At 43.8% G+C, this 27,855-nt stretch overlaps 3 protein-coding genes across 8 annotated transcripts; 2 read left to right on the top strand and 1 right to left on the bottom strand.

The window, feature by feature from the left end:
* Positions 1-322: 322 nt before the first annotated feature.
* sfi1 (SFI1 centrin binding protein) lies at positions 323-20,353 on the bottom strand. Of its 3 annotated transcripts, XM_058074900.1 has the most exons (32): positions 19,352-20,353; positions 18,196-18,325; positions 14,499-14,674; positions 14,267-14,420; positions 9,198-9,269; positions 9,007-9,117; positions 8,852-8,946; positions 8,673-8,790; positions 8,501-8,603; positions 8,242-8,398; positions 8,005-8,166; positions 7,740-7,810; positions 7,575-7,667; positions 6,382-6,479; positions 6,203-6,269; positions 5,737-5,867; positions 5,583-5,664; positions 5,369-5,511; positions 4,994-5,069; positions 4,438-4,533; positions 4,239-4,313; positions 4,015-4,105; positions 3,245-3,357; positions 3,092-3,166; positions 2,278-2,352; positions 2,061-2,192; positions 1,832-1,998; positions 1,688-1,768; positions 1,345-1,579; positions 1,132-1,283; positions 968-1,067; positions 323-670 (listed from the first exon to the last, which is right to left on the bottom strand). In XM_058074900.1, exons 5-32 carry the CDS (start codon positions 9,236-9,238, stop codon positions 527-529), a joined length of 3,084 nt encoding a protein of 1,027 aa, XP_057930883.1. In that variant the 5' UTR covers positions 9,239-9,269; positions 14,267-14,420; positions 14,499-14,674; positions 18,196-18,325; positions 19,352-20,353; the 3' UTR covers positions 323-526. The 3 variants fall into 3 exon arrangements, with proteins under 3 accessions (XP_057930883.1, XP_057930865.1, XP_057930874.1); XM_058074882.1 differs by lacking the exons at positions 14,267-14,420; positions 14,499-14,674; positions 18,196-18,325; positions 19,352-20,353 and adding an exon at positions 9,342-9,724; XM_058074891.1 differs by lacking the exons at positions 14,267-14,420; positions 14,499-14,674; positions 18,196-18,325; positions 19,352-20,353 and adding an exon at positions 9,342-9,724 and having other exon boundaries at positions 7,602-7,667.
* eif4enif1 (eukaryotic translation initiation factor 4E nuclear import factor 1) lies at positions 10,056-18,446 on the top strand. Of its 3 annotated transcripts, none has more exons than XM_058074932.1 (19): positions 10,056-10,365; positions 10,881-11,022; positions 11,112-11,185; positions 12,050-12,177; positions 12,393-12,667; positions 13,020-13,224; positions 13,299-13,456; positions 14,298-14,436; positions 14,511-14,687; positions 14,878-15,149; positions 15,357-15,431; positions 15,550-15,736; positions 15,814-15,908; positions 16,266-16,402; positions 16,506-16,587; positions 16,677-16,794; positions 16,865-17,173; positions 17,245-17,400; positions 17,534-18,446. In XM_058074932.1, exons 2-19 carry the CDS (start codon positions 10,927-10,929, stop codon positions 17,719-17,721), a joined length of 2,871 nt encoding a protein of 956 aa, XP_057930915.1. In that variant the 5' UTR covers positions 10,056-10,365; positions 10,881-10,926; the 3' UTR covers positions 17,722-18,446. The 3 variants fall into 3 exon arrangements, with proteins under 3 accessions (XP_057930915.1, XP_057930896.1, XP_057930905.1); XM_058074913.1 differs by having other exon boundaries at positions 16,263-16,402; XM_058074922.1 differs by lacking the exon at positions 10,056-10,365 and adding an exon at positions 10,609-10,741 and having other exon boundaries at positions 16,263-16,402.
* patz1 (POZ/BTB and AT hook containing zinc finger 1) lies at positions 18,854-27,406 on the top strand. Of its 2 annotated transcripts, XM_058074942.1 has the most exons (6): positions 18,854-20,451; positions 21,495-21,558; positions 21,648-21,819; positions 22,983-23,141; positions 24,406-24,606; positions 24,971-27,406. In XM_058074942.1, the coding sequence occupies exons 1-6, from the start codon at positions 19,307-19,309 to the stop codon at positions 25,432-25,434; spliced, it is 2,205 nt and encodes a 734-aa protein (XP_057930925.1). In that variant the 5' UTR covers positions 18,854-19,306; the 3' UTR covers positions 25,435-27,406. The 2 variants fall into 2 exon arrangements, with proteins under 2 accessions (XP_057930925.1, XP_057930934.1); XM_058074951.1 differs by lacking the exons at positions 22,983-23,141; positions 24,406-24,606 and having other exon boundaries at positions 18,861-20,451; positions 24,971-27,402.
* The last annotated feature ends 449 nt before the right edge of the window (positions 27,407-27,855 follow it).

Below are 27,855 nucleotides of genomic sequence, written 5' to 3'. Positions count from 1 at the left end.
TATTCGGACACACACACCGAGCAGTCGGTGTGACGACACATAGGTCCCTGGCAAATTTTTTGCACTTTTCACTACATATTTTCCTCGGAAAGTGAATGTTTCACAAGTTAGTTCAGGGGAAGTTATGATGTTAACATCACAGGCAGGAGAAAAAAAGGAGTGCTTGATTTGTTCACCCACACAATACATGTAAACTCGACTCATTGTAGCTTTTCTATTATTGGTTATTGGAGGGATATTTTTAATGTTATGGGATTCATCGATATGACAACATAATCAGCCCAGTAATTATCCTGCACCCCTTGTCAATATTCTAAATAAATCAATTCAAATAAAGCTTTATTGCCATTCAGTATACAGAGTGTAACGCAGAATAAAATGTACTTTGTTATGTACAAGCGACATGCAATTTTACAATGTTGACAATACACCGAAACAGCTGTAATCACAAAACTGACAATGCGTGCCGAGTACAACAAATGCGTACATGTTGGCAATCTTGACCAAACTCCTCAAAGTGATTTATTTACATCTGCGCTTGCTTATAAAGTGAAGAAAAACCTGAGGAGTCGAGGGCAGTTTGTAAACGTCGGACTCTTTCTGCATGCAAGCGCATGGCGGGCCTTCGTTTTTCCAGCTCACGGGACAGTCTGTCGATGCGCTCCTCCATCTGTCAACATGCATCAAAATCACCAAATCTATTTGGGGAAAGTGACATTGATTTGTAGGCCTGTCACGATGACAAATATGGCCGATAAACAATTTTTTCATGAATGTAATGATAATATATGACATAATAATGTAAGTACACATATCAAAAACAATAAACTTTAGCCCTTTCATCATTCAGCCTGTTTGGTAGACAGCGAGGAGGAAAACAAACACGCAAAATTATTGTTTGTTTTTATTTATCATGGGGTTAATTGATTTATTGTGACAGGCCTACTAATTTGCTTTTCTTGTTTACCTCCTTCATCTGTTGACACACTGAATTTTTATCCACGTCCTCATCTTTTCCGCTGGTCTGCAGCCAACACTGCAACACATCTTTTGTTCTCTGCCAGAGCCTGAGCAGCCAAAGAGTCAACAACAGTACGAGAGCAACGCAAACTGCTGTCCATAAGCGCTCACCTGAGTTGCTTCCTGTCCTGCTGGAAACTCCTCATGTCCTGTTGGATGCTCCTTAGCTCGATTATCAGCGAAGACGGCTCATCAGTTTCTCCACTCGGTGCAATCGGATGCACGTCTTGAAGACGTATGCTCCCATTTCCCAACAAAATGTCCTAAATAAAAATATAAGGTGAAAGGTGACAGTGAAGCCAAATACGAAGAAGTCATTATTACCGTCTTTTCTGTGCTCATGAACGCAGCAGGAGGCAGTAGCAGGTCACGAGGTGTGTGGGTTGCGTCCTCAGTGGAAAGTGGAATTTTCTTAAGGGACACATCCCATTCATCTCCCATTTGATGTGCGGCAGGGAAAGGGATGGAAGGATGACGGAGGGAGGTAGAAAACAGTGCAGGAAGATATTTCTGTGAGGGGCAACTGTGCTCCGAGAGTCTTGGGGAAGCCAAAAGTGTGCTGGACATAAAAAGTACAAAATGTAAATGGCATTTCATAGCTTTGTGGATCAAATTCATTATACAAATTAACTTGCCTTGCCTAAAAAAAATAACAAATATTGCATACCCTTCATATTGTAAAACATTCAAAGGAGGCTCAAACAGTTCCGTGCAGCGACGAGGCTGTCGTCGTATGATTGGAGATGTTCTGGAAAAAAAGAAGCATATATGAATGTGTTAAGAATATTCAAAAGTCATTTGCTGAACTCACAGGTCCAGGACGTCTGCGTCGCAGTCAGCTGGAGAATCCTTTTTCAAGTCAGTGACACAGAATGTCACCTTCGTGGTCAGTGGTTGCGCTGCGAGTGGTTTGCAAAGAGCTCGTTGCTTCCACCTCATGAAACAATACCTCACCACGCTCTGAATACGCAGCCATCGCTGTAAAAAATATGCACAGTGTATAAAATTGTTACTTTTTCAGACGTAAACCATAAACGCACTGCTTCTTCGTCGTGCCGCCTTTGGCTCCGCTTGATGTCGGACATGTGATCACCGTAGACCTGAGCAGCTTCCACCGCCTCAATCTTCTTCTTGCGCTGCTCTGTGACCCACAGCCTCCACCCATCCAGCACCTGCAACGTGGTTGCCAAAACACGTCAACACGAGCTGTCAACATTGCTTTTTAGAGTAAGAGCGCAAGGAGCAGGCGGGGGACACCTTGGCTTGAAGAGTGAGGGCCCAATGCCAGAGTGCTTGTTCCGTCTGCTCAGCCACTTGGAGGGTGTCCTGAAACTGAAGGACAAGTAAACCATTTTGGTTTTGCAGCAAAAGTGAGTTTGTCTTCTCAAGTGACTACTCTTTCTCAAGTCATTACCCGATGTAACGTCATCTGCTGTCATGGAGAAAAACAAACAAACCTATTTAAACTGGCTTTCAATGTTTAACCCTCACATCATCCTTCCAAATGATTGACGTTTCCTGTATTTTACTGCTGTGTTGTACTGTTTTTTTGTTTTACTCATTTTCTTGCTTTACTGTAAGGTGCCTTTGAGTTTTTAGAACATTCAGTCATTCATTTTCTACCGCTTTTCCTCACAAGGGTCGCGGGGGTGCTGGAGCCTATCCCAGCTGTCTTTGGGCGAGAGGCGGGGTACACCCTGGACTGGTGGCCAGCCAATCACAGGGCACATATAGACAAACAACCATTCACACTCACATTCATACCTATGGATAATTTGGAGTCGCCAATTAACCTAGCATGTTTTTGGAATGTGGGAGGAAACCGGAGTACCCGGAGAAAACCCACGCATGCACGGGGATGCGTGGGTGGAATTGAACCCTGGTCTCCTAGCTGTGAGGTCTGCACGCTAACCACTCGACCGCCGTGCCGCCCGTTTTTAGAACAGTGCTTCTAAATAAAATGCACTAATATTATTATTATTATTATTATTGCTTCCTTTAGTAGTTTAGGTATCCACTGTATGTGTGACGTAAATCAGGTACTCGAACATTCGTATCTGGAAAAACACACCTTCCTCCTCCAGAGTTGAAAGTAGTTCTGGTACATCTTCCGTCTCAGCACCAACATTCCTTGTTGTTTCATGACCTACATCAGCATCACATTGTGGTGAGAGAACAGCATCGTCGGCAAGAACGGTTGAAGGTAAATAAAACAATAATTTACCTTATACTTGAGGCGGGCATGGTGATGCTTGTTCCATGCTCTCAGTGCTTTAAGGAGCACTTGGGTGTTGTGATGTTCCTGGGATTTTTCTGTCTGCCTCTTCAGTGGCTCCGCTGGTGATATAAACAGTGTGTTGACGTTATGGATATTATGCAAGGAATTCATGTTAGAGTTCGACAAACAGCGGCTGCTTCCATAGTTGAAGTCAAAAAGTCAAGCTCCTCTATGGATAGATTCAATAGAGAGTAATAATAATAATAATTTTGATAAACAGCTTAGAGATCATAGAAAGCCCAAATTCAGTTAGCTCAGAAAATGTGACAAATTGTTGACAGAGTCCATTAGTGGCCGAGTGGTTAGCATGTTGGCCACACAGTCAGGAGATCTGGAAGACCTGGGTCCAATCTCCACTCTGTGTGGAGTTTGCATGTTTTCTCTGTGTGGGTTTTTGCCGGTTACTCCGGTTTCCTCCCACATTCCAAAAACATGCATGTTAATTGTGCAGGTTAATTGTCCATAGGTATTAATGTGAGTGTGAATGGTTGTTTGTCTATATGCGCTCTGTGATTGGCTGGCGACGAGTCCAGGGTGTACCCCGCCTCTCGACCGAAAACAGCTGGGATAGACTCCAGCATACCCACGCCCCCAGTGAGGATAAGCAGCATAAAAATTGATGGATGGAAGTCCATTATTGAAAGTTTGAAAGTACTCTAATCAGCATATGAACCGAAAAAGAGCATTGTATTTCTCTCTAATTATGTGATACGCACCTGGACGTGGATAGTTATTGCCTTGATTTAAAGCACCGTCCGCCCTGATGAACACGGCACACTTCGTTTCTTCTCTCCAAGCCAAGAAAACCTAGAAAATAAAAGTCATGCACGTCAAGCATGAAAAGGGTTCCCCAAAAAAAAGCATCAAAACCAGGTCAGCTGTCCTCCGCCATCCTGCGCTCGGTTTTAAGGCATGAGTTGATGAAGCAGGTAGGTGATACCTTGGCTTGAAGAGTGAGGGCCCAGTGCCAGAGTGCTCGCTCTGTCTGCTCAGACACATTGAGTCTGTACTGGCCCTGGAAGTACAACAAATAACTCATATGGAAACAAGCTAATGAAATCTTCCTATTGTATATATTGCTTAATGCCCAAGCTAGCCCATTGTTATTGAATGTGATTTATATGCTGGTGTGAGTGCACCTTCCAGGCCACAAAGCTGTGCTTGGCGACTCCATCTTCATGGCAGCGCTGCATCCGCTCCAGTCTGTTTGTCTGGAACTTCTGTCCCTGAACAAACTGAAATAGTATTGTTTAGTCGCCGTTCCAATTCACTTTTAGATTAGATTAGATTAAACTTTATTGTTATTGCTCATGTCACTGGTACAGGGCAACAAAATGCAGTTAGCATCCAACCAGAAGTGCAATTTTATAAGTACATTAGTACTAAGTATGGACAGATCTATGTAAATAAAACTATACAGGCTATGACTATGATACAGTGAGAATATGTACAGGGGTATAAATGACTATAATATGGCTATTGTAGATTATACAGATTATAAACAGTATGGATGTGACAATATATAATAACAGTAATATGTACAGTATTGCAGTGAAGTGACTAGAGTAGAGTATGGTTATTGCGGATTATATAAATTATAAACAGTATGATCAATGAATCAACATGATAGTATATGTACTTGTACCGCTCATTATATTTATATAAGTAGACTCCATGAGTAAAGAGGACAAGCACCTTTTTCCACTTGTCCAACGCTCTTCTCATGCGACAAAGATTGCCTTGACGACAAGCCTGCTCCTCACTGCTCCTCCTGGTATACAAATCAGAATCATTTACCATTGTTACTACTGTAACTATGCAGTAATATGACAAGTTATGTTATTGTCAAAATACTATTTTGATAATAATAGCTTTGAGTTGAGTGTTTCAGAGCGCAGTATATCTAATGCAATATAAAGTGTACACTATTTAGTATGTACTGTATGTATGGATCTTTTCCAACACACAAATTGTATGCATTTGCGCCACCTAGTGGAGAAGTATGTGAATTACAGCTTAGGTTATAATTTAGCGTTCACTGTCTGTGGACATGCTCTCTCTTCCCCTCACCTGCCGTGTAACTCAGGAGTAGCGTCTTTCTGCTGTGTCACTGAGATGCGCCGACACCCTTGCTTCTCCTTCTCCTGCTGGGTCCGTCGCCTCCATCGAGCCCAGGCTCTCTGCAGACGACGCTGCTCATCGTGAAGAATGGCCTGTGGAACGCATCACAGTTACACAACCACACACGGTATTCACACTACAGGCTCACTGAGTGTCAACACACCATTCGCTGCGACAGCATCTCCTCTTTGCGTTTCCCCAACCGTTCCTGCCAAGAGTACCACACCCAAGTGCACAGGCGCTGCCTGAAGATGAGCAGATGATTCGTATGGAGGTCTGGACACGGAAACGAGTGCAAGCACTTATTGTTCGCTCACTTGTTGTAGACATCCGCCCTGTGTGTCCTGTCTTTCTTCAGCCTTCTTTGGTGAGTAAACTCAATCCAGGAATAGAAGTAGTGTGGCAACAAGTGCTCTGCAAACCAGACATCAGCACGCCACTCGAGCTCCTGCATCAGAAGAGCCAATAAACCCACATGAGCCGGAGTTGTATTTATGTCTTATTTATGGCTTATTTTGTCTGATCATATGTAATATTTTGGGTATTTTGAGTGTAAAGGTAACTATAGGATTTAATGAAAATTCAGTCGACTGCACTACACATGCCTCAGTCCCATGCATGCTACTTACAACATGTAGTCAACTTTTTCTACAGGAATTTTGATTAGATCTTGAGAATTGTGATGCTTTGTCACATTGTCAAGTCACTACATCCATTAAAGCTAAAATGGTTCAACACAGCCATTTTTACGCTGAACGTGTGTGCATGTCCAACATGAAATACCTGCAAGTGTCTTTGCTGTGCAAGCTTAACTCTCCAGTTGTCATAAGAGCGACTCAACAGGTTTGTGCTGCCATAACAGAAAACAACAATAACAAACCAGAGCAGTCGTAAATAATGAATTATATTTACTTGTTTCATGGCTCCATATATTACGAATGAGAGAGAGAAAATAAAAGTACCGGTAGTTTGTCAGCGCCAAGTCTGTCAGTGTTTGGAAAGGTTCGTCTTCAGCCTCCTCCAACCGGTCCTTCCACAGCCTCCAATATTTATTGATCATCTATGTAAAATAATAAAACAGGCCATGTATTAAACGGACACAAGATCTCATGTCACCAGATCTTGTGAGATTTAAACATGATTTCTCGTTCAGGGAAAAATGTATTGTGAGCACTAGCCTTGGAATGATAATCAATAATCACAAAAACACAATATATTGCCTTGCCACGCCTTTTTTCCTCGTCTCTGGCCTTCACACAGGCAAGAAGAGAGTTCAGCACCTTCCATAGAACAAGGGCATGAACGATGTGAGAGTGTTTTGTGTCTTTTTTCAGTCACAGTCTCTCTTCTTGATGGGTGGAGGCGGGGCTGGCCGCATACACACAGCGTGCAGAAGAGTGTAACCTTGTGAGGATCATTGCAAGGTAACGTAGCATAAATTGCAATATATTGTCATGTATTTTTTCATGTACTTCACTTAGTAGTGTCGATATTGTGACGCCCCTACTGCAAGCCTGTAATTGTTTCTTAATGTGTAAAGGTCTGTTTTGTTTAATAACAGTGAGAGGTATATTCTAGGGCAGGGGTGGGCAAACTACGGCCCGGGGGCCACATCCGGCCCACCAAGTGTTTGAATACGGCCCGTCCGTTCTTTCCAAAGTATTTCATTTAAACTCAACATACGAACTGGCATCATGGCTTGAGCCAACCTTTTGATGGTTTTATCAATTTTGTTATTTGATGTGGTCTGTTGTTTACAAAGTGCTCCTGAAAAAAGGGACACAAGCATAATGATGATAATAATAATAATAATCATAAATTTTAAAATATTTAAATATAAAATATTTAAATAAAAATATTTAAATATAAAATATTTAAATATAAAATAATAAATAATAATAGCAGATTGCATGACACTTTTACAGATACAATAATACCAGGTGGACTGTTACGTGTAAAATATGTAGTCTGCCCCCCCGTTTTGTTAAATCAATGCGGCCCGTGAGTCAAAAAGTTTGCCCACCCCTGTTCTAGGGTTTCTTTTTATGGGTGCATCCATGAATTGCAGCTTTTTACCATTTGTGTATGTGTGTCTGTGACTAGTGCGGATCTACTGTAAATGTAGTTTAGCTTTCACCAAGTGCCTAATAATTACAGTCTGGCGACGATATTGGACAGCTGCCTTTTTGTTCAGCTGCTGCGCCCTTTTCTGGCTCACGTGGAGTGACAGGCCCCGCAGTACAGCACGCTGAAAGAAGAACAAACAGTCATCAGCACACATCATTAATCGGTTACGAAGGCTTCCCTCTCCACAGCTTACCTGCAGGCACTTATGATGGTGTCGACTTGCCATGTGGCCTCGAAGTGCTTTTTCTTTACGCCGTGTTACATCTGCGGGGGAGCTCAAGAATCAAACTGGTAGTCAGAGTGGGGGTCTCACTTTACAATAAGGTACACAAAAAAACAGTACTTATTGAGGAACTAATGAGTAATTCCTTCCTAATTAACTACTGTAATATTGTGTACCCTATTGTAAAGTGTTACAGTTAGTGGGCATGAAGACTAAATTGTTTTAAAGAGGATACACGCTCTCCAGTGCAGCAAGGCTCGACGCTGAGATACCCGCATGGTCAGCTGCCATGCGCCTTGCAAACGCTCCTCCTCAGTCTGTTTGTGACGCCAAGCGCTCCTCCACAGAGTCCAGCTCAACCTTGTCAGGCGAAGACAGGCGACGTGTGTAGCGATAGCTGAATGGCCGAGTGAATGAAAGCTCAGTGGTGATGCTTTATATGAAAATTTGCCAAAAATATCTTCAAGATAACCTTGTGACTGTCTCTTGTGCTGGCGAAAGCGGACAAAACTTTTCCAGTCACGCAGTGATTTATTTTTCATACTGCTGATGTAGTGAAGCCAGGCTTTGGATTCGTTCTCTCTCTGAGAACAAACGGCAGCGTGCTTTTCTTTCCACTGAAGAAAAGCCTTTCACAAAAGATAGAAAGAGAACAGGTTAGCACACACAAGCACACATGCAAGTACAAGTGGTTTCTTCTTGCAAGAGGGTACTCTGCAAGAAATCTTCACCTTGCTCTGGAGCTTCACTGTCCGGTGAGTCAAGGCTTGGTCTTCCATATTGCAAATCTTTTGACGCTGCTGCAACTTTATCTGCCATAGACGCCACACTGAACTGAAAAAATAATGCATTAAAAAGTGACCACCCACACAACATTGCAGCTGTAGATCAACTCTCACATACTAAAGATTTGTGCGCCTGTGATGCTTTCGTGCCAGTTGGTTTCTTCCGCTTTTCAGCCGTCTCATCTGGATGAAATTCTCCCACCTGTCCAAAAATCGCCGCTTCCGCCGCCTTTCATCTGGCAGACAGTGCTTGCATTTGAGACAGCTTAAAATTTAAAGATTGGGTCGAAAACATACCGAACCATTGAGCTTTATGGAGTTTGCTCTTCTTTTCCTCTTGCAGTGCCAGATATGTTTGCCAGCTTTGGAACGTCAACTGGAGCAGGTAATACCTTCATGAAAGACACCATCATTAAGAGTCCTAATCCTGTATAACAGTGTCAGGCACCGACTTGTGATGACACTCTGCGCGCAGTGACAGACTCCATTCCTTCCTGGAAGCCCACAACTCGTCTCTCCATCCCCCAAATGTTCGTCTCTGCAGCACACTGTCGTAGTGACACCTGCACAATACACATAACCTTAGAACAGGAATGTCCAAACAAGAATGAACAGTACCTGTTTCGTTATTATGAATATTTACTTGGCTACATGAGGAAGGATCTGTCCAAATGTGTTCTGCATCCATATTTTAAGGAACTTCCTTGCCAAGTGCCTATAGACATTGTAGAGGTCAAACAGACAATACCTTTAAATAGACAAAATGCAAACGTAACAAACTTTGCACCTTATTCTTAACTCTTTCAGCCTTCCACCTTTGTTCCAATTATATCCGACTCTGTAAGGAATACTTCTACTTTGAAGTGAGTGAACTTTTGTATCAACACCAAATTTGACTCTCTGTGATCTTGCTCTTTGTAAGGGCGCCGACTTTCTTGAGTTATTCTGCATTATTACGAAGACAAGTGCTCCATAAGATTATAGGTCCAAAATATCGCGCAGAAATAAGAAGTAACCACATCGGTTTTAAAATCGAGATGGTGAATGCTGTGTAATTGTGTGTCTTTGTGTGTAATTTAGTTAGATCTCATAATGGTGTATGAAATGAAGTGTGAGGGTAACTTAACTGCCGCGCATTTGTTTTTCTTTGTCACGTGACCAGAAATGACCGACAGGGTTTGTTGAATTTATTAACCTGTCAACGACGATGACGCTCTAACTGACTTGGACCGTAGGATTTAGATACGCAAAGGCGCCAACACCGCTCCAAAAAGTTTACAAATCAAGCACACTCCAAAGCTGCGATTAGCTGTCCGAGTAGTTGCCTGTAACAACTGTACATTTTGAACATGTTGCGGCTACACTGTTTTTTTGTTATAAATTCTTTTTTCTCCCTTCCTGGTATATTTCTCACCAGCAGCTTAATGTTGTGTTGTTAGCTTTCTCTGTGGTAAATATCAAACATATAAGACGAGTTCAATTTCTACAAAGGCGCGAGGGGCACTGCGTCAGGGTTCCGAGGACCTTCTTAAAGCGGCGATCAGAGAAAAATTGCTGCTACGACTCAGGGAAGAGAGAGCGTGTAGACAAGTATTTCAGATTATTTAGAGCTAATAAGATAAGACCGTATAGTTATTTAAGTCACCCTAGTACAGTTAATTTCCTTACATCACTACAATAACCTAGCTGGCATAAGATTCCGTGGGTGGGCTTTATCCCATTCCCCAGCTAGTTGGCTAGCTAGCTAGCTAAAGGGGCTAGATTAGCTAGCTAGCTGACATCAACCACTTTCCTACATAGCCGGCACTCCGGTGAGTCGTTTTTAATTGAATAGTGTTTTAGATGTCTGTACAATGTGTACTAAACATGGTGTTCAGATGGCGTTTACGATGCGTAATGTTTACCAGAACTCTAAAAGAAAAACAACAATTACGTTGTTTTAGAACTACTGTCTTGATCTGAATGTAGTTTTGCTAAATTATCTTGCTACCTATTTCGTCTTTTCTCAATTTGCTCATTTGCAATAGTTGCCTCTCATTGCCTCCAAGGTGTAATCAATTAACTTGCTAATTGGATAGTTGGGACTTGCCGGGACTCGTCAGCGTCAGAATTGCAGCTTGGACAACCTTTGGGCCTTTGGACTTTTTTTCTGCCTTTTGATGTCTTTTCCCCAACATTATTTGCAATGTACTTTCTTTGTTGTTGACTGAACATCGACCCTTAAGATTTATACTTTTTTTAATGCATCTAACCAAAAGCATGTACTCTATTGGGCCATGCCATAGGGCGCACATTGAATAAAGACTCTTAACTTTACTTCCAACAGAGTCATTGTTTGCCTTGAGGCTGTTTTCCTGTATCTGAAATCTACCATGGATGGTGACGCTTGTGTTGAAGAGAAGAATGGAAGTGGTGATGCTGCGGATCAAGTTAAGAAACCAGCAACAGCTCCATACAGATATACCAAGGTTGTGAAGTGCAGGAGGGGGGGGACAATTGGGACGTTTTAATTTTTGGATGTTTTGATTGTAATTAATTCTGTTTTGTCAATATGTAGGAAGAGCTTCTTTATATAAAAGAGCTGCCCATCTCCAATGAAAGGCCAGAATGTCTATCAGAGAAATATGACAGGTAAGACTTAATTCTTAGGTGTGACAAGCTACTGGTTCTGCACTACACATGAATTATGTGATTTTCTGTTTCCTCCGCTCTCCCCTGCTGTGTTAGAAAAGGCTTGATTTTTGTAATTTCAGGTCTTTTGCCTGATATAGTTTGATAGCACTCACCTTTTAAGTTTATTCACTACATTTAATATCGGCCTTGAACTTCAATGGTGGTGCAGCCTACAACATGGTTTTGAAGTATGCATGGTATATGATCGATTACTGATCAAAGAGAACTGGATTGCAATTGAAGTGTTTCCCTCAGGAGTGCAATCTATGTGTGGTGGTTAGTAGCAGGAGCCATCTAATTGGTGTTTTTGCAGTGTTTATGTGCCACAGGACCATTAATACCACTGGTTGATGTATTTCACCAGGAAGTGGTAGCAATTGAAAGAAAGGTATCTCCAAACTACTTGCCACTGTGGCTAGTAATGACGCGCGCTCGTCTTTAGGTCGGGATCCACACTTGTAAAGGTGTTTGAAGTGAATTCATCGGCTGTTTTTTTTTTTTTTTCCTGCTTGCCTTTTTTTCTTTGAAGCTGCATGTGATTTGTCAAAATGTGTTGTGCCGTTTGTGTCAACACTTGAGTGATGAGAGGGGGGGGGTTACACACTGCAAAGTCGTGAGCACAGCAACGGGATGGAGGGTGTTGAGGGAGAGAGGGAGAACACTGCTACATATTTAGTCTACATGCTGGAAAGGTGAGAAAAATGAGCCTCAGGCTGCCTCAAATACAGTGAATTTATGGCGAATATTGGAAAAAAAAATTGAGTGAGACTGTACTTGAGTCGATTTTCCCAATTGTTTATTGTAATGTCTGTTTTGGCGCAGTGATGGTGTTTGGGACCCTGAGAAGTGGCATGCCTCGCTGTATCCCACCTCAGGACGCAACTCTCCAATGGATGCTTTGAAGAAGGATTATTCAGAGGATCGAGTTCCACTGAAAAGAAGAATCCCAGGTAAAGGGATTTCAATGATTAAAACAGGGCGTGCAGAGTCCTTAAACCTCATCTGATGCTTTGGCAGTGTTTAACACAAGAATATAACATTGTAACATTTCTAGGTCCAAAATTGTAAATGCACAATAGATCCCCTTTGAGCTAAAATTCTTGTTTGGTTTGGTAAGATGTTTGTGCTCAGCTAAAATTAAGCCAGTTTCCTGGGTTTTGTTCAGATCCTCGTGAGCGGCTAAAAGAGGATGACTTGGATGTCATACTGAGCCCGCAGCGTCGCAGCTTTGGAGGTGGATGCCAAGGCAATGCTGCACCTGCCGTACACTCCTCCCGACCAATCAGCCCCCTCGAAAACAAGGAGAATGAGAGTCTCCGTTTAGGAGGACCGCGTAGAATTGGAAGTGGACGCATCATTGCTGCCCGAGCCTTTGAGAGAGAAGCCCGCCTAGAGAAGGAGAGGGAACGGGAGCGAGACTTCAAGGATAAAAGATACAGGGTTGGCTCAGATTGATTTCATTCCAAGTCAGTCTTACTACATTAAGTGTTACAGTTGGTACTGCAATGTCAAGTCAGTTTTACATATAAAGTAGTCCACAACAAAAGTTACCTCTAGACACTTCACACAAGTAATGCTAACGTTAAAACAAGACATTCAGACTTCTGTCGATGAACTTGATGTTTGTGCTCAAACCTTCCATACTGTATGTATTGTCATATCTTGCATGAGCATAAACTAAAAGATGGCCATATGCTGCCTTGATTTTTTTTTTCATGCCAGGTATCAAATAACTTGACACGGGTAGACCAAGCCCATGTTTTGTCCTTGACTTGTCTTTTCTTTGTCCCAGAGAGAGAGAGACTTTGGAGACAAGCGTGTGTTCAGCGAAAGGAGAAGGAATGACTCGTATGCGGAGGAGGAGCCAGAATGGTTTTCTGGCGGTCCGACAAGCCAGTCTGAGACTATAGAGCTCATTGGATTTGATGATAAAATACTGGAGGATGACAGACGCAAGTCGAGGCGGTCAAGGAAGAGGACTGAGTCTGTAAAAGAGAGTACGTTCAAATAGGGTAAATTTAGGTATGTTCAAAATACTGCTGCTTAATTTGCCATGTTTTATGTGCATCAGTGGCCTGCAATGGACAGCCAGAGGAGCAAGATGTCAGTGTCCGCCCTACAGCCGATCAGGAGGTTCCCCACCCAGATGTGCTGCCAGAGCAGTCGGCTGGAGACTTTGACTTCAATGAATTTTTTAACCTGGAGAAGACCATGCCAGGACTGGCATCTGTAAGGACTGGGGTGCACATGGATTTTTTGGCTTTTTAGAATGACAAGGTTCCATGTACCTATCCATCTATTTGCTGTGGTACTAAGCATCACTAGAAGTTGCTGCTGCAACTTCATCACAACTCACCTTTCTCTGACATGGTTATGTGCATTATAAAGATTTTAAAAAAGACGCGGCTTACTGATGCACTTAATGGGGCACACCGTATTCCGCCTACAAAGACATGTAATACTTGCTGTGTTTTGGTCATTTTTCAGCATTACTGGAACTGCCTTCCTGGGTGCATTGATTTCACATTGCAACATAAAAAGGAACGTTAGCGTGGCGGCAGCTCCAATATATAGTGTAGCCTGAGGCATTGTGAACACGCCACTGACACACTGCTGGTGTGTGTCATGAAGCTAGTCTCTCACCAGCTAGTAGTGAGCTGGTGTTGTGGGGTAACTTTCACAGTTCTTTGGCTTCACATTACATAATTGGACAGTTGGTGGCACTTTGTGAGGCTTTTCCTGAAGATTATATGCGGAAATGCTACGTCCCTTACGTGTATCCTTTTTTTGCCATGAAGTTTTTATATTTTTACAATGCACTGAAAAGATGTGTTCATATCACTCATGAGGATTGTTGATGGGATCATTTCTATTTTTAAGTTTATGCCCATCAACTTGGCTATATATTTAATTCTCAAATTAGCTAGTGAGGAGGTCTTGCCAGAGTTCATCTTTTTGTACTGTGAATAACACGACTCCAGCGATGCAGTAAAACAGCGTAAACATGACTGGCACTTTTTTACCTTTTTGCCCACTCACCTTTTCAGTCTCTGGCTTCTGTCTTTTTTAGATGATCGAGGATGTTTTAGGGGAGGGACCAGTATCAGCAAGCCGCTTCAGTCAATGGTTCTCCAGTAACTTGAGCCCTTCAGGCAGCCGCTCAAGCAGCCTGAGGTCCACGCCGCATGAGGAGCTGGAAAAACTAGCAGGTAAGATTTCTTTGTTCCAATGCAGGGTATAAGTCAAGTTTTCAAGTTAATCTTGCGACTACCTTCGCTATAAGGTCTTGAAGGGCTCGGCACATCTCCTGGTCAAGGTCCTGTTTCATACTTCACACCCATTCAATCATCGGAGGGCAAAGAGAAAGTGGACATACTGGAACTGTTGCACAAGGCCAAAATAGACGTGAAGCCTCTTCTCTCCACACTTTCAGTCAACAAGGCTCGCCTACGGGAAAGCAGTGAGTGTTACTTCAGTTATGTAAAAATGTTGTGTGCACTTAATAGTTGAATGAATTTTATTAGTGTTCTTTGGTAACCTTGTGAAACTTCTGTTGAATAAAAATGCTCGTGTTTCTAGAAATTAGACCTTTTTATATTGGCATTAACATGGAGTGATGGTGATTTAAGTTTTTACTATCTCAACCATAGCTCACTCTGGAGCAGTGCTGTCCCTGGAGGAGGTGGAGGGTGAGATGAAGGGCATGAAACTAGGCTCAGAACCACACAGGCAAAAGGTGGCCCCACCAAAGAGAGGCAACGGGACGCCCTTCATGGCCGAGCATTTAGAGGAGGCTTTAACTGGAGGTCCCAGTGTCCGCTCACGCGCGCGTGACACTGACATGTCTGCTTTTAATAAACTGGTCAGCAGCATGAAGGCGAGTGGAACCCTGCCAACTCACCCCAAATCCGGCTCAAGCAATGCAAGTATTTCTCATTTAAATTCAATTTCATTACTTTAGACTGGACATGTTTCACTGGTAAAGGAAAAACTAAACTTGTAACTTGGAGAACTTTTGCAAACAATTTTATTAAGACTGTGATGGGCATAAATTGGCTTCAGAATCCGAAACCTCTGTTATGCTGGGGTTCCATTGCATTCACAAATTCAATGTTGTGTATGATTTCAGCCATCTTCAGACCAATCGGTGGTGACTCTGCCTGAAGCTAAGATGCCTGCTCAGCAGCCAAAAAACATCTTCCAGGTATTTGAGATGAGTCAAAATGTAGAACATCAATTAGTAGCCCTGCGAATGTCTCAAATGACACTGTAATTTTGGGTGTAAGTTACCATAAAATGATCAAATGTGTGTTGCATCACAGGAGCTCCTAGGAGGACCGGCTCGTAGTGGCTCACCCGCACTCCTTGGCAACCTTTTGGGCAATTCTGAAGGCCCAGCGGCCCCCAATCCGCTACATGGCCTGCTGCACAAGGGTCCCTCGCCACCTCTCTTTCCACAGAGGGCACTCTCACCCGACTACTTCAATAGCCGGTTACCACATTCAGCAGGTAATAGGCATGTGTTAAACATGTTGTGATGTGTTGTTTCAAACAAGCTGGATAAGTCTTTTCTCTCCTCTTGGTAGCTCAAGGCTTCCCAGTTGGTCCTCAGCCCATGATGCCTGAACAATTTGCTGATATACACAGGTCTATCAGCCCTGGATCTGCAGCTCAGCAGCAGGTAGCACAATTGTTTTCCTTGGGTTTCTTTCACAGACCTACTATTCGGAACTTGATGTTAGTACAGTGGAACCTCTGTTAGCGTCCACCCTGGTTGGCGTGTTTTTTGTTTTGCCTCTGTGTGCATTCTTCGGTTAGTGTATAATATGGCATGCATCTTCTTGGTGTCTTTGGGAACAATTATGTCTTCAATGGAAGTAAAAGCCACCTTAAATTCTTTATTCCTTTCAACTATGTTTTTATATGCATTTCAAGTTTTCTGTATGTAAAACTATAAAAAAAACAGTTTAACATTTGTGACAGTCTTGGACAGAATTTGATTAATTTGTTTCAACATGTTTTCCTTCCTGTTTCCCAGATGAGGGCGCTCTCCATGCCAGTGAATCATGCAGATCTAGAGGCACTAGCATTTCACCACGATCTTGCACTACAGGCCCACCATCAATACCAGTCTGGCTACAACAGGCTCCCACAGGACAAATGTTTTCGAAATCGGTGAGGAACTATCCTTCTAAGCAAATGGGTTGTGCAGTATACTCCTAAGCTAACATTTACTGCATATATAGCATACTTGTATCTAATGTGCTCTTGGTTTCAGTCCACAGCGTGTTAACCGCTCCCCTGGCCCAGGGGCCCAGCCTGCTGGAAGGAACTCACCAGGCAGTGCTGTCACCAGCATGGTAAGCAACATTTTATGCTCCTCGGCCACAAAGTTGTTCCTTGATGTTTCATAGATACAAAATGCTAAAGTGTTTTATTTTCTTGTTAGCTGTCTCCATCATTTACACCCACGTCAGTGATCCGCAAAATGTATGCGACGAAAGAGAAAAGCAAAGATGATCCATCAGGTCGATCAGAGACCAAAGAGGAGGCAGCAGCACAAGATGGTACAGGCCTTTTTAAATGTACATATTTTGAATTTGAGTGTTGAGATTTTGGACATGCTTATCTTGATAGAAACCTTGCCTAATCTACATCCGGATGCCGTGGAAGGGAATGCTGCCCAGTCTGGTGGAATGAAGTCCACCTCTCAGAGCTTGCCAAACAAGGACCAGGAGCGACTCAGGCCTCTTTCTGCTGGACATCATACGTCTACCGCGGCACTGCCAGGGCCATCTTCCACTTTCCCTCGTCCCATCTACCCGGTACCGCTACTATCCCATGTACCAATGGTGCGCCCTCCTCCCCAGCTCCACCCAAATGTGGTTCAACGAATGATTGCACAGGGAATCCAACCCCAGCAGCTTACCCCTGCACTTGCCCAAGGTAACGCCAAACATTCTTGGGTCCTTAACATTGCGGTCTAACAAACGCAACTTTGTCTCGCTCCTTATCAGGTATATATCCACATGACCTTGCTCAGCTTCAGGGCTTGCCTCCCGCAATACTTGGCCAACCGATGTACCCTCTCAGTGCCACGGGAGGGCACCCGCTTCTACCTCCCAGAGCAAATAGTCAGATGCAGCTGGCAGTAATGCAGCAGCAGAGACCAAGTGAGTAAAAGCAAGTGCTGCATCTCAAAGGTTTATTCTAAATGTATGCACAAGTACATGCTAGCACATATACATGCCATCTTGTTCATCAAATCAAAATAGATTGTGGTTTTAAACATTTTTCCTCTTGCAGTACATCAGAGCATCCCAGGCTCACAGTCTCAGAGCCAAGGGCCGCATCGAACAAATGGTCCCCAGCGGCACGGCAGGAGCCCCCCTCCAGGCCTCTCCAAGTGGTTTGGATCAGACGTGCTGGATCAACAACTTCCCTCCATGCCAGCTAAGGTCATAAGTGTTGATGAGTTGGAGTTCCGGCCATAAGAAAATTAACACTGAGGCGGACTGCGAAATCTCCCCCACCCCCCCACCCTCCCTGATCAATGCATTTAAAATGTGAACTTTAATTTGAAAGCTGCTGCACACACCTGCAGTCTGTTTTGACCCCAAGCTCTTTAAGATTGACACAAAATGGAAGTCAGGCAATGGAGATTTGTTACTGCAGCAAAGTGACTTTTTTTGTCCCTCTTTTTTTGTATGAGACTCGTAGTAAATTTGGGAGTAAGTTATGTATATTCACAATTGTACAGATGATGGGAACTTTTCTTAGTCCCCCTGTATATAGCAATGGTTTCTTTTCTAGGAATAGAGGAGGTGAAAGTATTGTGCAGTTTAAATGCTGTAGAGACTGTCACCATGACCTTGTATCACTCTTGTTGTGACATTCATTTTCCCTCAAGAACTGCACTGAGAGCTACTGCAAGTGTTGGATGAGGAGATTTTGCTGTGTACTCTTACCTTGATGCTGGCTCAGTTCTGTAGATGTGATGAGCTGGATCATTTCAAGGCGACTCCAAGGGACAGCTGGTTGTGCCTTCTGTGTATTTTTGTTTGGTTTTCTTCTGAAACTGTGTCCCTTCCCATCATCCTGCCACAAGAAGAGGCAGGATCACAATTTTTGGAGGTGTAGGGGACTCCATTTTTTGTGCTATTAAGTTATGAAGCACAGATAGAATTAATAAATAAAATTGACTAAATCATTTTGGTATAAAGTGTTTGTCTGTTTTTCCTCCCACTCTTGCTGTTTGGGTTTGATTGGACTAGATGGCTGTGACATTAAAAACCTTAATCAGCATGAGCCCAGTTATTAAAATTAAAATGAGAAATAGATTCACCTCCAATTTCAAGCTCACAACTTGGGAAAAAGAATTCAAACTCTGGGACTAGTTCGGGCCAGGATTCTATAAATTTAGGGAAGTTAATTATTTGATGCAAGACCATGTTCTCAAATAACTTATTAAATGTGGGACTACTGAATGACTGGCAATTATTTAAAATCATGTCAACAATGTAAACATTGGAATGAGATCACTTGAGGACATTGCATTGTTCACCAAATTATGTGGCCATTTAAATTGATGGGAAGATGATAAGCTGAAGGCAACTGAGGACCAGCCAGGGCGACATGTCGATTGTCGAGCGGAAGTTTTGGGGGAGGGGTTTGTGTCAACAGGAAGTGAAGACCGCGTCTTTGGAGGGGATCTGCGTATTCATATTTTCTCCCAGCGTTTTTTTTTTAAACACCCCCGAAGCACGTCCATATTGATAATGTGAAAGCGAAACGGATATCAAATAACTAAAAGAACAATTGGCTCAATGTAAACATTTGAGTCTTCCGGACATAAAGAGACCGACCCCCCACCCGTGAAGAAAGAGTTCAAAGTTCACAGGAAGCTGGGGGGCTGCCATTTTTAGCTTGCTGCGAGGCTAGCATCTGAACGTAAAGGAGCGGGGGGGTTGTTGCTAGCTAAGCGTTAACTGTTAACTAACCGACGGCTCGCCTCGGCTAGCTACCGTCCTTTCTTCCACCGTGGCCGCTCACGACCTTTCGCCGGTGGATGAATTCGGCATGGAGAAAGTAGCGGAGCCATCTTGGACTTCTTCGTACACCTACCAGGTGAGCAAGCACAGCGCCGAGATGCTACACAACCTCAACGTCCAGAGGAAAGATGGAGGCAGGTTCTGCGACGTGATCCTGCGCGTCGGCGAGGAGAGCTTCCCCGCTCACAAGGCGGTGCTGGCGGCGTGCAGCGAGTACTTCGAGTCGGTCTTCAGCGGTGGGGGGGAAGCCAGGGAGCTGGAGATGCACACCATCAGCCCGAAAGTTTTCAAAGACATCTTGGACTTCGCGTACACGTCGAGGATTGTGGTGCGGCTGGAGAGCTTCCCCGAACTGATGACAGCTGCCAAGTTTCTGTTGATGCGATCCGTCATCGAGATCTGCCAGGAGGTCATCAAACAATCTAATGTGCAAATCCTCGTCCCGGCCTCACGGGGAGGAAACGCCAGCCTCTTCCAGGCCGTTGGATCCACGGAGCTGGGCTTCACGGTGGCCCAGCAGGAGGACTTGGTGAACGGGCTGCAGGTGAATGGGCAGAGCTTCGCTAACAATGGACATGTGGATGGGAGTGGACTCCTGGGGGACGCCGCTGATGGATCGATGCACATCCTCCAGCAAGTGGAAGGTTTACCGGTTGTAACAACGGGTAGCTCCTTTCATCACGGCACCAAGCGGGGAAGGGGGAGACCGAAGAAGGCAGGCGGGTCAGAAGAGCCCGTCGCCTTCCACCACAACACGCAGAAAGACATTGTCCTCTTCCCGTGCGGGGCTTGCGGTAAAGCTTTCACCGAAGCCTCCCGTCTGAAGAACCACGAAGCCCAACACGGAGCCAACATCGGTGGACGCTCCGGTAACATAGGGATGATGGGCCAGGAGAACGGGGAACATTTCCCCGGGGACCTGACGCTGGACAACGGCCGCAAGAGGGAGAGGACGCGGCGGCACGTCGGCTGCGACATTTGCGGTAAAGTTTTCCGCGACGTTTACCACCTTAACCGACATAAGCTGTCCCACTCCGGGGAGAAGCCCTATGCGTGTCACGTGTGTGGACTGCGTTTCAAACGCAAAGACAGGATGTCGTATCATGTGCGCTCCCACGACGGCTCGGTGGGAAAACCGTACGTGTGTCAAAGTTGCGGCAAAGGCTTTTCCAGGTGAGTTTCACTTTATTCTGTGACGTCTTTGTTGTGGTTGTGTCGTTAAGAGGAGAACTCATTTTGACAATAGCAATATGGCATGTGTGTGGTGTCGTTTCACTGGTTCACATTCGTTTTAGTTTGACACAGAACGTTATTTTGGTGTGTCTGGCTCCATTTTTAGTTAAACTAGCATATATGCCATTCCAAATCTGCATTTATGTTTGGCGATTTGTTTTGGTTTCAACAACGCTGACCACTTCTTCAGGCTCTCAATCAGGGACTCTTCCAAAATGTACACTGCCCCCTGCCGGTGTGGAGGTTGGACTCATAGTGTACCTTCACTTTTTTTGACTCTTAAACCCAACAAAAATACTTCTGTTTTCGCTCGAATTTTCATAAATCCAAGATTTAAGAAGTTCTCCATGTACATAAAAGACCCATCTCTCTCAAATGATGTCCACAAGTCAATCTAAGTCTGTGTTACTGAACAATTGCACAGTTTAACTGTACTGGTGTCAACCAAAAACCAGTCAATATCTGATGGGACTACCATTTGCGTCAAATACTGGTAACACAAGGCGTGTATGCATGCAAGGAGTGGGATGTTGACGTCACAGTGTGAACTTAAGAGTATTTATGGGTTATTTCTTGTTATTGTTTTTTTGTCAATATCCAGACATGAACAAAAATGACACTGATTCAGAATCAGAAATGTTGTGATTGATTCTTGTTTAAGTGCAGTTTTTGCTGAAAGAGAACACATTTTGTCACTGTTTAATTTATAATGTTCAATTTATTTTATTTCAAAGTACTTTACATTCGAATTACAAGGGAAATGGTCTTGAGAAACTAAAATGTATTCCTTTTGATATGATATACTCACATTATTATGCCATATTATCTTTACATTGGTTAAAAATGGTCTCTAGGCATCGAAATTTGTTATTTTGACAGACCTAGTTCAGGATGTTTTCACCGGAAGATAATTTTTCATCACTTGTGTCGATGATGTGTTGTTGGAACATAGATTAAAAAGGTAAATATAATTTACTCTCCAGACCAGACCACCTGAACGGGCATATCAAGCAAGTCCACACAACAGAGAGACCCCACAAGTGCCAGGTGACATGCAGGATCCTTATACAAAAGAAATTGATGAGTTGATGAGTTTTTCAACATTTCAACAACTTGTGTTGTTTCCTCTCTTGCAGATTTGTAATGCCTCTTTTGCAACAAGAGATCGCCTCAGGTCACACCTCGCATGTCACGAGGACAAAATTCCCTGCAAAGTTTGCGGCAAGTTCCTCCGAGCAGCCTACATGACGGACCACCTCAAGAAACACAGCGAAGGGACGCACAACTACTGCGGCATTTGCAACAAAGGTAATTCAGTCCACGGCCGGTCACAAGCTCCAGTGCAGTATGGCGACTCTGAAAAGCCTACACAAGAAGCTCTGCTTGGGCCATGATACTTCTGTTGCTCATATCATGGCCTCATCTTTCACACAGATATTGTTCACAATTGCAGCATCAGAGCCGCAAGAGAAGCGTATGCAGTTATCCGTCTTTGCTTTTTGCACATGCAGAACCCAGTGAAGGCGTGATGTTACAGAATATTTTTTCATTATTATTTCTTATTTAGTTTACACTGAAAATAGGCAGGGAAATGCCAGCTTTAGCAAGCTGTGTGAAAAGGACCTAAAATACTGCAGAGCTCTCGCTAGTACATTTTACTGACCGTCACCGTAAGTGGGTAGTGTCCTCCTAATTCTAGCTAATAAATTGAACAGTTAGGCCTTTAGATGCTCACTGAACTAAGGCACACTGAGGTCACGTGTGACATGCTGGTGTTTTGCGTGATGTCGTGCTTGACGGCTTTGTGCGAATTTGTGGCCAATTCTTCCTGGAAACAGTTCACAATGAAAATATCTATACCAGGGGTCTCAAACTCAACTCAGCCAACGGCCGCTGGAGGCTGGAATCAACTTTGAACCAAGTGATTAACTCACCAATAAAGAGAAGGTCATTGCGCAACTTAACAGTGTGCCTTACGGTGTCATAAAATAATGCTAAAATCACCACACAGCCACTTAACACACAGTAGGTAGATGTCACATGCTCAGGACAACTACTACTACTATTGGAGGGTAGTAAATAGAAGTTATGTTAACTCTTTTGCTCTGACTTTTGCAACATTTTACAAAAGAAGTGCCAAAAAGCATGCTGAGAAGCGACGGAATGTGAAGAGACACCTGATTTATGCTGATTTTTCTTATTTTTTAATGACCTTGTGTGATAAATGTCATTTGAATCAAGTTATTATGCTAGATTGTGGTAGCAAGGATGACACGTGGCTGCATAGTTTAAAGGACATCTGCTGTCATTTTCTCTAGATGGTTTCATCCAGTCAATTAGTAGTGTTGTTCTGGTCAAACCATGCCAGGCGACCACGAGCTGGTTGTGGACAGCCTCGGTTTACGCGGCGCCCCGGTCAAGGCCTTGGAGTTTGCAAACGACTGCCTTGTTTGTGCTCTTCTCGGTCCCAGGTTTCTCCACTGCCTCCTACCTTAAGGTGCATACAAAGACTCATCATGGCTCTCCACTGCCCCCCTCAGCCACATTGCACACCTTCCCCCAGCCAAGCGGGGAACTACAGATGCACAACGGCGCCCCTTACCACATGGGACGCCAGTGCTCAGTGGAAGGCAAGCCACCGCCCGGCCCATCCCAAAACATTCACATCTCCGGCTTCTTTCACTGGTTGTGCTGCTGCATCTTTGTTGAAAACACAAGGCTGTGCTGCTCTGAGCTTGTCACTCACTGCGTACGTGTGTTCATGCGTGCAGGTGTGTGTATGAGTGTGTAGTTCAGGAACATTGTGTGCTACATCTAGAGTTGTGACAGACCTTTGGGCAGATCAAATCTCTCTGTCATCAACATTAGATTATTATTATTATGAAGAAGAAGAACCATGTGGGGAGTTTTCCTGTTTGTGTGTGCGTGTGTGCCCGGCATGGCCATGGCTGCATATGGTTTGTGTCTTTTCTTGGCTGGTCCATTGCCAGGTTGTCCACAATGCACACTACTGCATGTTTGGTCATACTGCATTCTTTATTGGATGAACCTCAAAGATGTAATAGCACAGAGATGGTTACGTGTGCCAAAGTGTGTTACAAAGAGCTAGTTTGTACGCTGCGGTATCTCCTAAAAGTGAGTGCAGCCCTCACATTTTAGCAACCGTTTCTTCTCAATGGATACAGTAAGTCAACACACAGTCATTGTGGTCTGCTAACACTCCACACAAGGAGAGGAGACATACTTGGCCACTCCATCACCTCCACCTTCATCTTCCACTCACATTGGGAAACTGTTAAGCGGCACAGTTTCCCAAGGGAAGAGATCGCAGTACATGTTGGAATTCATTCAAGTGCCAGCAGCACTCATGCAGCGCCAGACCACTACCACCTTTGTGTTTGACTGCATGCATGACACGGATATCTTGCTAACCACTTGTGTTGCCAGCTATTTAGACGATAATGACTGTGTGTTGACTTATTTTCAGTGGACGGTACATCTATGCTGCTGTATATATACAATATACAAGAAATGTGGGGGGTGTATTCCCGTTGGGGGAATACTGTAGGTGTGGGTCTGTGTTAAACAAGTAATCTATATGGTTGTGTGCAAGTGCATCATTAATGAGCACGTACACCGGCATGTTCCTGGCATGTGCATCTTGTCTATGGGATGTCATTGTCAAAATGATGATGATGGTAGTGATGAGGCAAGTCTACTGCCGACTTATTTTAGTGGTTGTGTGATGATCCCAGGAAGGTTGAAGGGTTATTCTAGGAAGTGTTTCCTGGGGAGCATGTTGTGTTTATAAGCCCTTCAGATAGTAACTGTGTCTCTGTGGTGGCCTGTTATGTCTATCCTTCCTTTCCCCCCCCCGACTGGGTGCCGTTGTAGACGCCAGTCGACAGCTGGTACTCTCCTCACCCGAGACAGGGGCTCGCTATCACGGACCTCCAATCCTCCCCCAGCCATCATGCCCTCCAGCATTGGGCCAGCAGCCCGAGCTGCTAGTAGGGAAGCCAGGCGGGGCTCCGTATTTCTGGGAGTGTCGCTCTGGTGGGGTGCCCGCTTTCCCCGTCCACGGGCCTGCTGCAGGTCAGTACAGTCCAGCAGGAGGTGGGGTGGGGCGGGTGCACGATGCTTGACTGGCCTAGCGACACTTTCAGTGGACAAATGGACTTTTAAGTGAATGGTTTCATGCTGTAGCCAGGCTTCAAGGAAGCCATCCCACTTGGAGAAGGTACAATTCAGTTTGGATCAGTTTTACTTAGCTGTGTGAATAGCTATTTAATTATAAATCATTTACAAGGCCACTAATAAATGTGTCCAACTGCGACCTGCGACCTTTACCATGGAAACGCACAAAAATGCAATTATTAAAGAGCCCTGCTGTCCTAATGCTTCTTTCCTTTCATTTTCCCTTCTTTCCTCTCATGCCCACTTCCTGTTTTTGCCTTAGATGGGCAGGAAAATGCTGACAAGTGTCCTCATCTGGATTCCGAAGAATCGGATCCTTCATTTGGGGAACTGTCCAACGGTGAAGAACTGAAATCTCCACACAAAACGGACAGGCCGGAGCTGGACGTGCCGTCGCTGGCCTGCAACAGAGTCTCTGAGGGGGGCCTCGGTTCCCCGGAGGGTCCCAAAACCAAGACGGACCCCGAGAAGAAATTCACCTGCGCCATCTGCGACCAGGCCTTCCGCACCCGGTCCTACCTCAAGAAACACCAGCACAGAGTACACAAAACCCCCAGGGCTCAGGCGGGCTCGGGGTCCAGTTTAAGCGAGCTGACCCCCTTCTCTCCTCAGCAGAGCATGTCTCTGCTGGAGTCCTTCGGCTTCCAGATAGTCCAGTCGGCTTTTGCGTCGTCGCTGGTGGACGCAGAGGCCGGTCAAAGCGGAGTGGACTTTGGAGGGAAGTGATGTGCTCGGTCCGCCATGTTCCGTACAAAGCCAGGTCGCTCCGTCTTTGCCTCAAGACTACTTCTCTTGCTCAATGTGTGTATTTTTGTCAGACTGCCATATGATTCCTACTTTTTCTACATTTTGGAAAGTGCATATACGCTGTTGTAATTATCTTTATAAAGGAAGAAAAATATACGGAGCATAGGATGAGACATGAGTTGTTTTTGTTCTTGTTTAACGGCTTTCACATGTTTCTCTACATGTGACGAATCAACGGATGCATCCGAGTACTGTTGCGTTATCGTCTTAGCCTTCAGAACAATGGGCGGGGTTTGATTGTTTATTTATAATGCTCTTTCACCGACAAGACTCTTTCAATGTGTCCAATGCAAGCAAACACAAAACTTAGCATGTTTCCCCTTTTGCCTGAGTCACAAAAGAGCAAGCAACCGACAGAAGACGAAAGTTAAAGGCACTTTTTTTTTCTTTTTCTTTGACTTTTCAAGCACATTCTCCAGACATGCTTGTCAGAATCATTGCTGTTCCCAAAATGACGACAATGTTCCCCGTTCTTTGTGCTCCATCCATGCGTGTTCCTTTATCGAGGACCAAGGTCAGCTAAATGATCAGTATATATATTTTATGAAATGTAGATTCTATTTTATTAACTTATTTATGCCCCTGCTTTTGGGGTGCACTTTTTTTTTGTTTCTTTGTGTCGTATGTCAAGTTTTTGTCAAGTTTGAAGCTCTTGTTCTAAGTTATGTTGGATGGGATGTGAGTGTGCGCGCGTTGTTTGCGCCCCTTTCACACAGAAATACCGCAAAATCAGCCCTGTAACAGTTGATCCGGCATTTATTCACCCGTGCCTTTTTATACAGAACAAGCAAGTTTGACAGAAACTGTGCTGAAACAGCACTAAGTGGACTGGGCGGTTGGTGGTAACAGAGGTGGGATGGCGCCACAAAGTCAATGTCCCGCTTTGCCAGGTTCTATCAGATCTGCTGTGATGGCTGATTGGCGACACGTCTGCATGAAAGGGGCGGTAATGGCAGCCGCTAAGAAAATGTGACCCAAAGGACCAATCATAGACACGAGTTAGTCATCGGCGTGACATAAAATGAGCGTTCTGTACTGCATCGTTTCACGGAACCTCGCAGTATATGATTGTGGAAGTATTTGTCGACAAAACCTGACGTCCTGTCTAGTTAGGAAGGATGACAAAAGGTTCCTGATGCAACGCCGAAGTGTGCGAGTGTGTGTATGTGTGCGATGTTGCTCTTGTTTTGATTGGAGTTTCTATATTATTTATGCTTCTATAGTGTATTGTATCAAATGTATATACCATCTTATAAATATATCTAAATATTGAAGCAGTGTGTCACTGGTGGACGTGTACATAAACATATTTTGTTGCTTTTGTCTGTTGTGTTAGACGCTTCTTAAGTTATCTTTTTGTTTTTTGTGACTCCGTTAAGGCTAGTGTTGTTATTTGGGCGGGGGGGGCAAAGTGAAAGATGCTTCACTCCCATTGGTACTCAAATGTAAAAGATGCATTTTTTATTCTTTGGCTTTCTGCTTTTGGTCTGTTGCAAAGTGCCTTCCAAATACTGACTGTGCACAGCAGTGGACTCAAACGTCATCTTTTGGGAGAATTGTACCGTGACATTCCTTTTTTTTTTTATTATTTAAATTTTACAGAATACATATAGAGAAAATGTACACAGACATACACACAAAGCTTTTAAAATATGTTTTGTTCTTTGGACATATTTCAGTATAAGCATACTTTTCTACAGTATAGATCTTTGTTTTTGTACTCTGTTACTCGGTCTCTCTTGTTGCCGCGGAGATGACAAGCCAATAAAATGAAATGGGAATAGACATCTGGCTTTTTGTTTTGAACTTCTATTTAAAACACTGAACTTTTTTTAGTTTGACACATTTGGTGCGGTCTTTTTTTCATTATTTTACACACCTTATGCCTGAAATATGACATTGTTGACATAAGGAAATATGACTGCACTGAAGATTTGTAGTTTAGCCTCTTTTTATGGTTCACAGCATTGTAGTATTATTAATAGTGATACAAGATGTATTAAAAACGTATTGTAATGAATCTACATTTGACATAGCAACAAATTAAAAACACTTGACAGTCAATTTTATTAATAGTATATGTTCAAGGGATAATTCAGATTTTGTGACATGAAGTCGTCAACTGACTTCCCCCACTTTGTCCCGTAAGCCGGGTACTGGTCACCTTTGTTGGGGAGGAAAGTATACTTTAGTATACTAGTTTCTCCATTGTTGTGTTTGTGTTCCACGATGTTTACATGCATGGATGAAGGCCTGAGTCCACTTAGTCGAGCATTGTAACGCATCCAGGGTGTACCCTGACTCTCACCCCAAAGTCACCTGGGACCCTCATGAGGATGG

This window comes from Doryrhamphus excisus, chromosome 1 (assembly GCF_030265055.1).
Source record: "Doryrhamphus excisus isolate RoL2022-K1 chromosome 1, RoL_Dexc_1.0, whole genome shotgun sequence".
Classification (NCBI taxonomy): Eukaryota; Metazoa; Chordata; class Actinopteri; order Syngnathiformes; family Syngnathidae; genus Doryrhamphus; species Doryrhamphus excisus.
Note: the sequence above shows the minus strand (reverse complement) of the source record. Positions and strands in the feature narration are given on the sequence as shown.

Coding starts and splice junctions, on each gene's coding strand:
- sfi1 (XM_058074882.1), bottom strand. CDS start 9,505: ATGCAGAATAACTCAAGAAAGTCGGCGCCCTTACAAAGAGCAAGATCA. Junction 8,604..8,672: donor CACAGGCGCACAAATCTTTA/GTATGTGAGAGT, acceptor TTATTTTTTCAG/TTCAGTGTGGCGTCTATGGC. Junction 1,068..1,131: donor CAGGACAGGAAGCAACTCAG/GTGAGCGCTTAT, acceptor TTGGCTGCTCAG/GCTCTGGCAGAGAACAAAAG.
- eif4enif1 (XM_058074913.1), top strand. CDS start 10,927: ATGGATGGTGACGCTTGTGTTGAAGAGAAGAATGGAAGTGGTGATGCT. Junction 12,178..12,392: donor ACTGAAAAGAAGAATCCCAG/GTAAAGGGATTT, acceptor GGTTTTGTTCAG/ATCCTCGTGAGCGGCTAAAA. Junction 13,457..14,297: donor CCATGCCAGGACTGGCATCT/GTAAGGACTGGG, acceptor TGTCTTTTTTAG/ATGATCGAGGATGTTTTAGG.
- patz1 (XM_058074942.1), top strand. CDS start 19,307: ATGGAGAAAGTAGCGGAGCCATCTTGGACTTCTTCGTACACCTACCAG. Junction 20,452..21,494: donor TGCGGCAAAGGCTTTTCCAG/GTGAGTTTCACT, acceptor TTTACTCTCCAG/ACCAGACCACCTGAACGGGC. Junction 24,607..24,970: donor CGTCCACGGGCCTGCTGCAG/GTCAGTACAGTC, acceptor TTTTTGCCTTAG/ATGGGCAGGAAAATGCTGAC.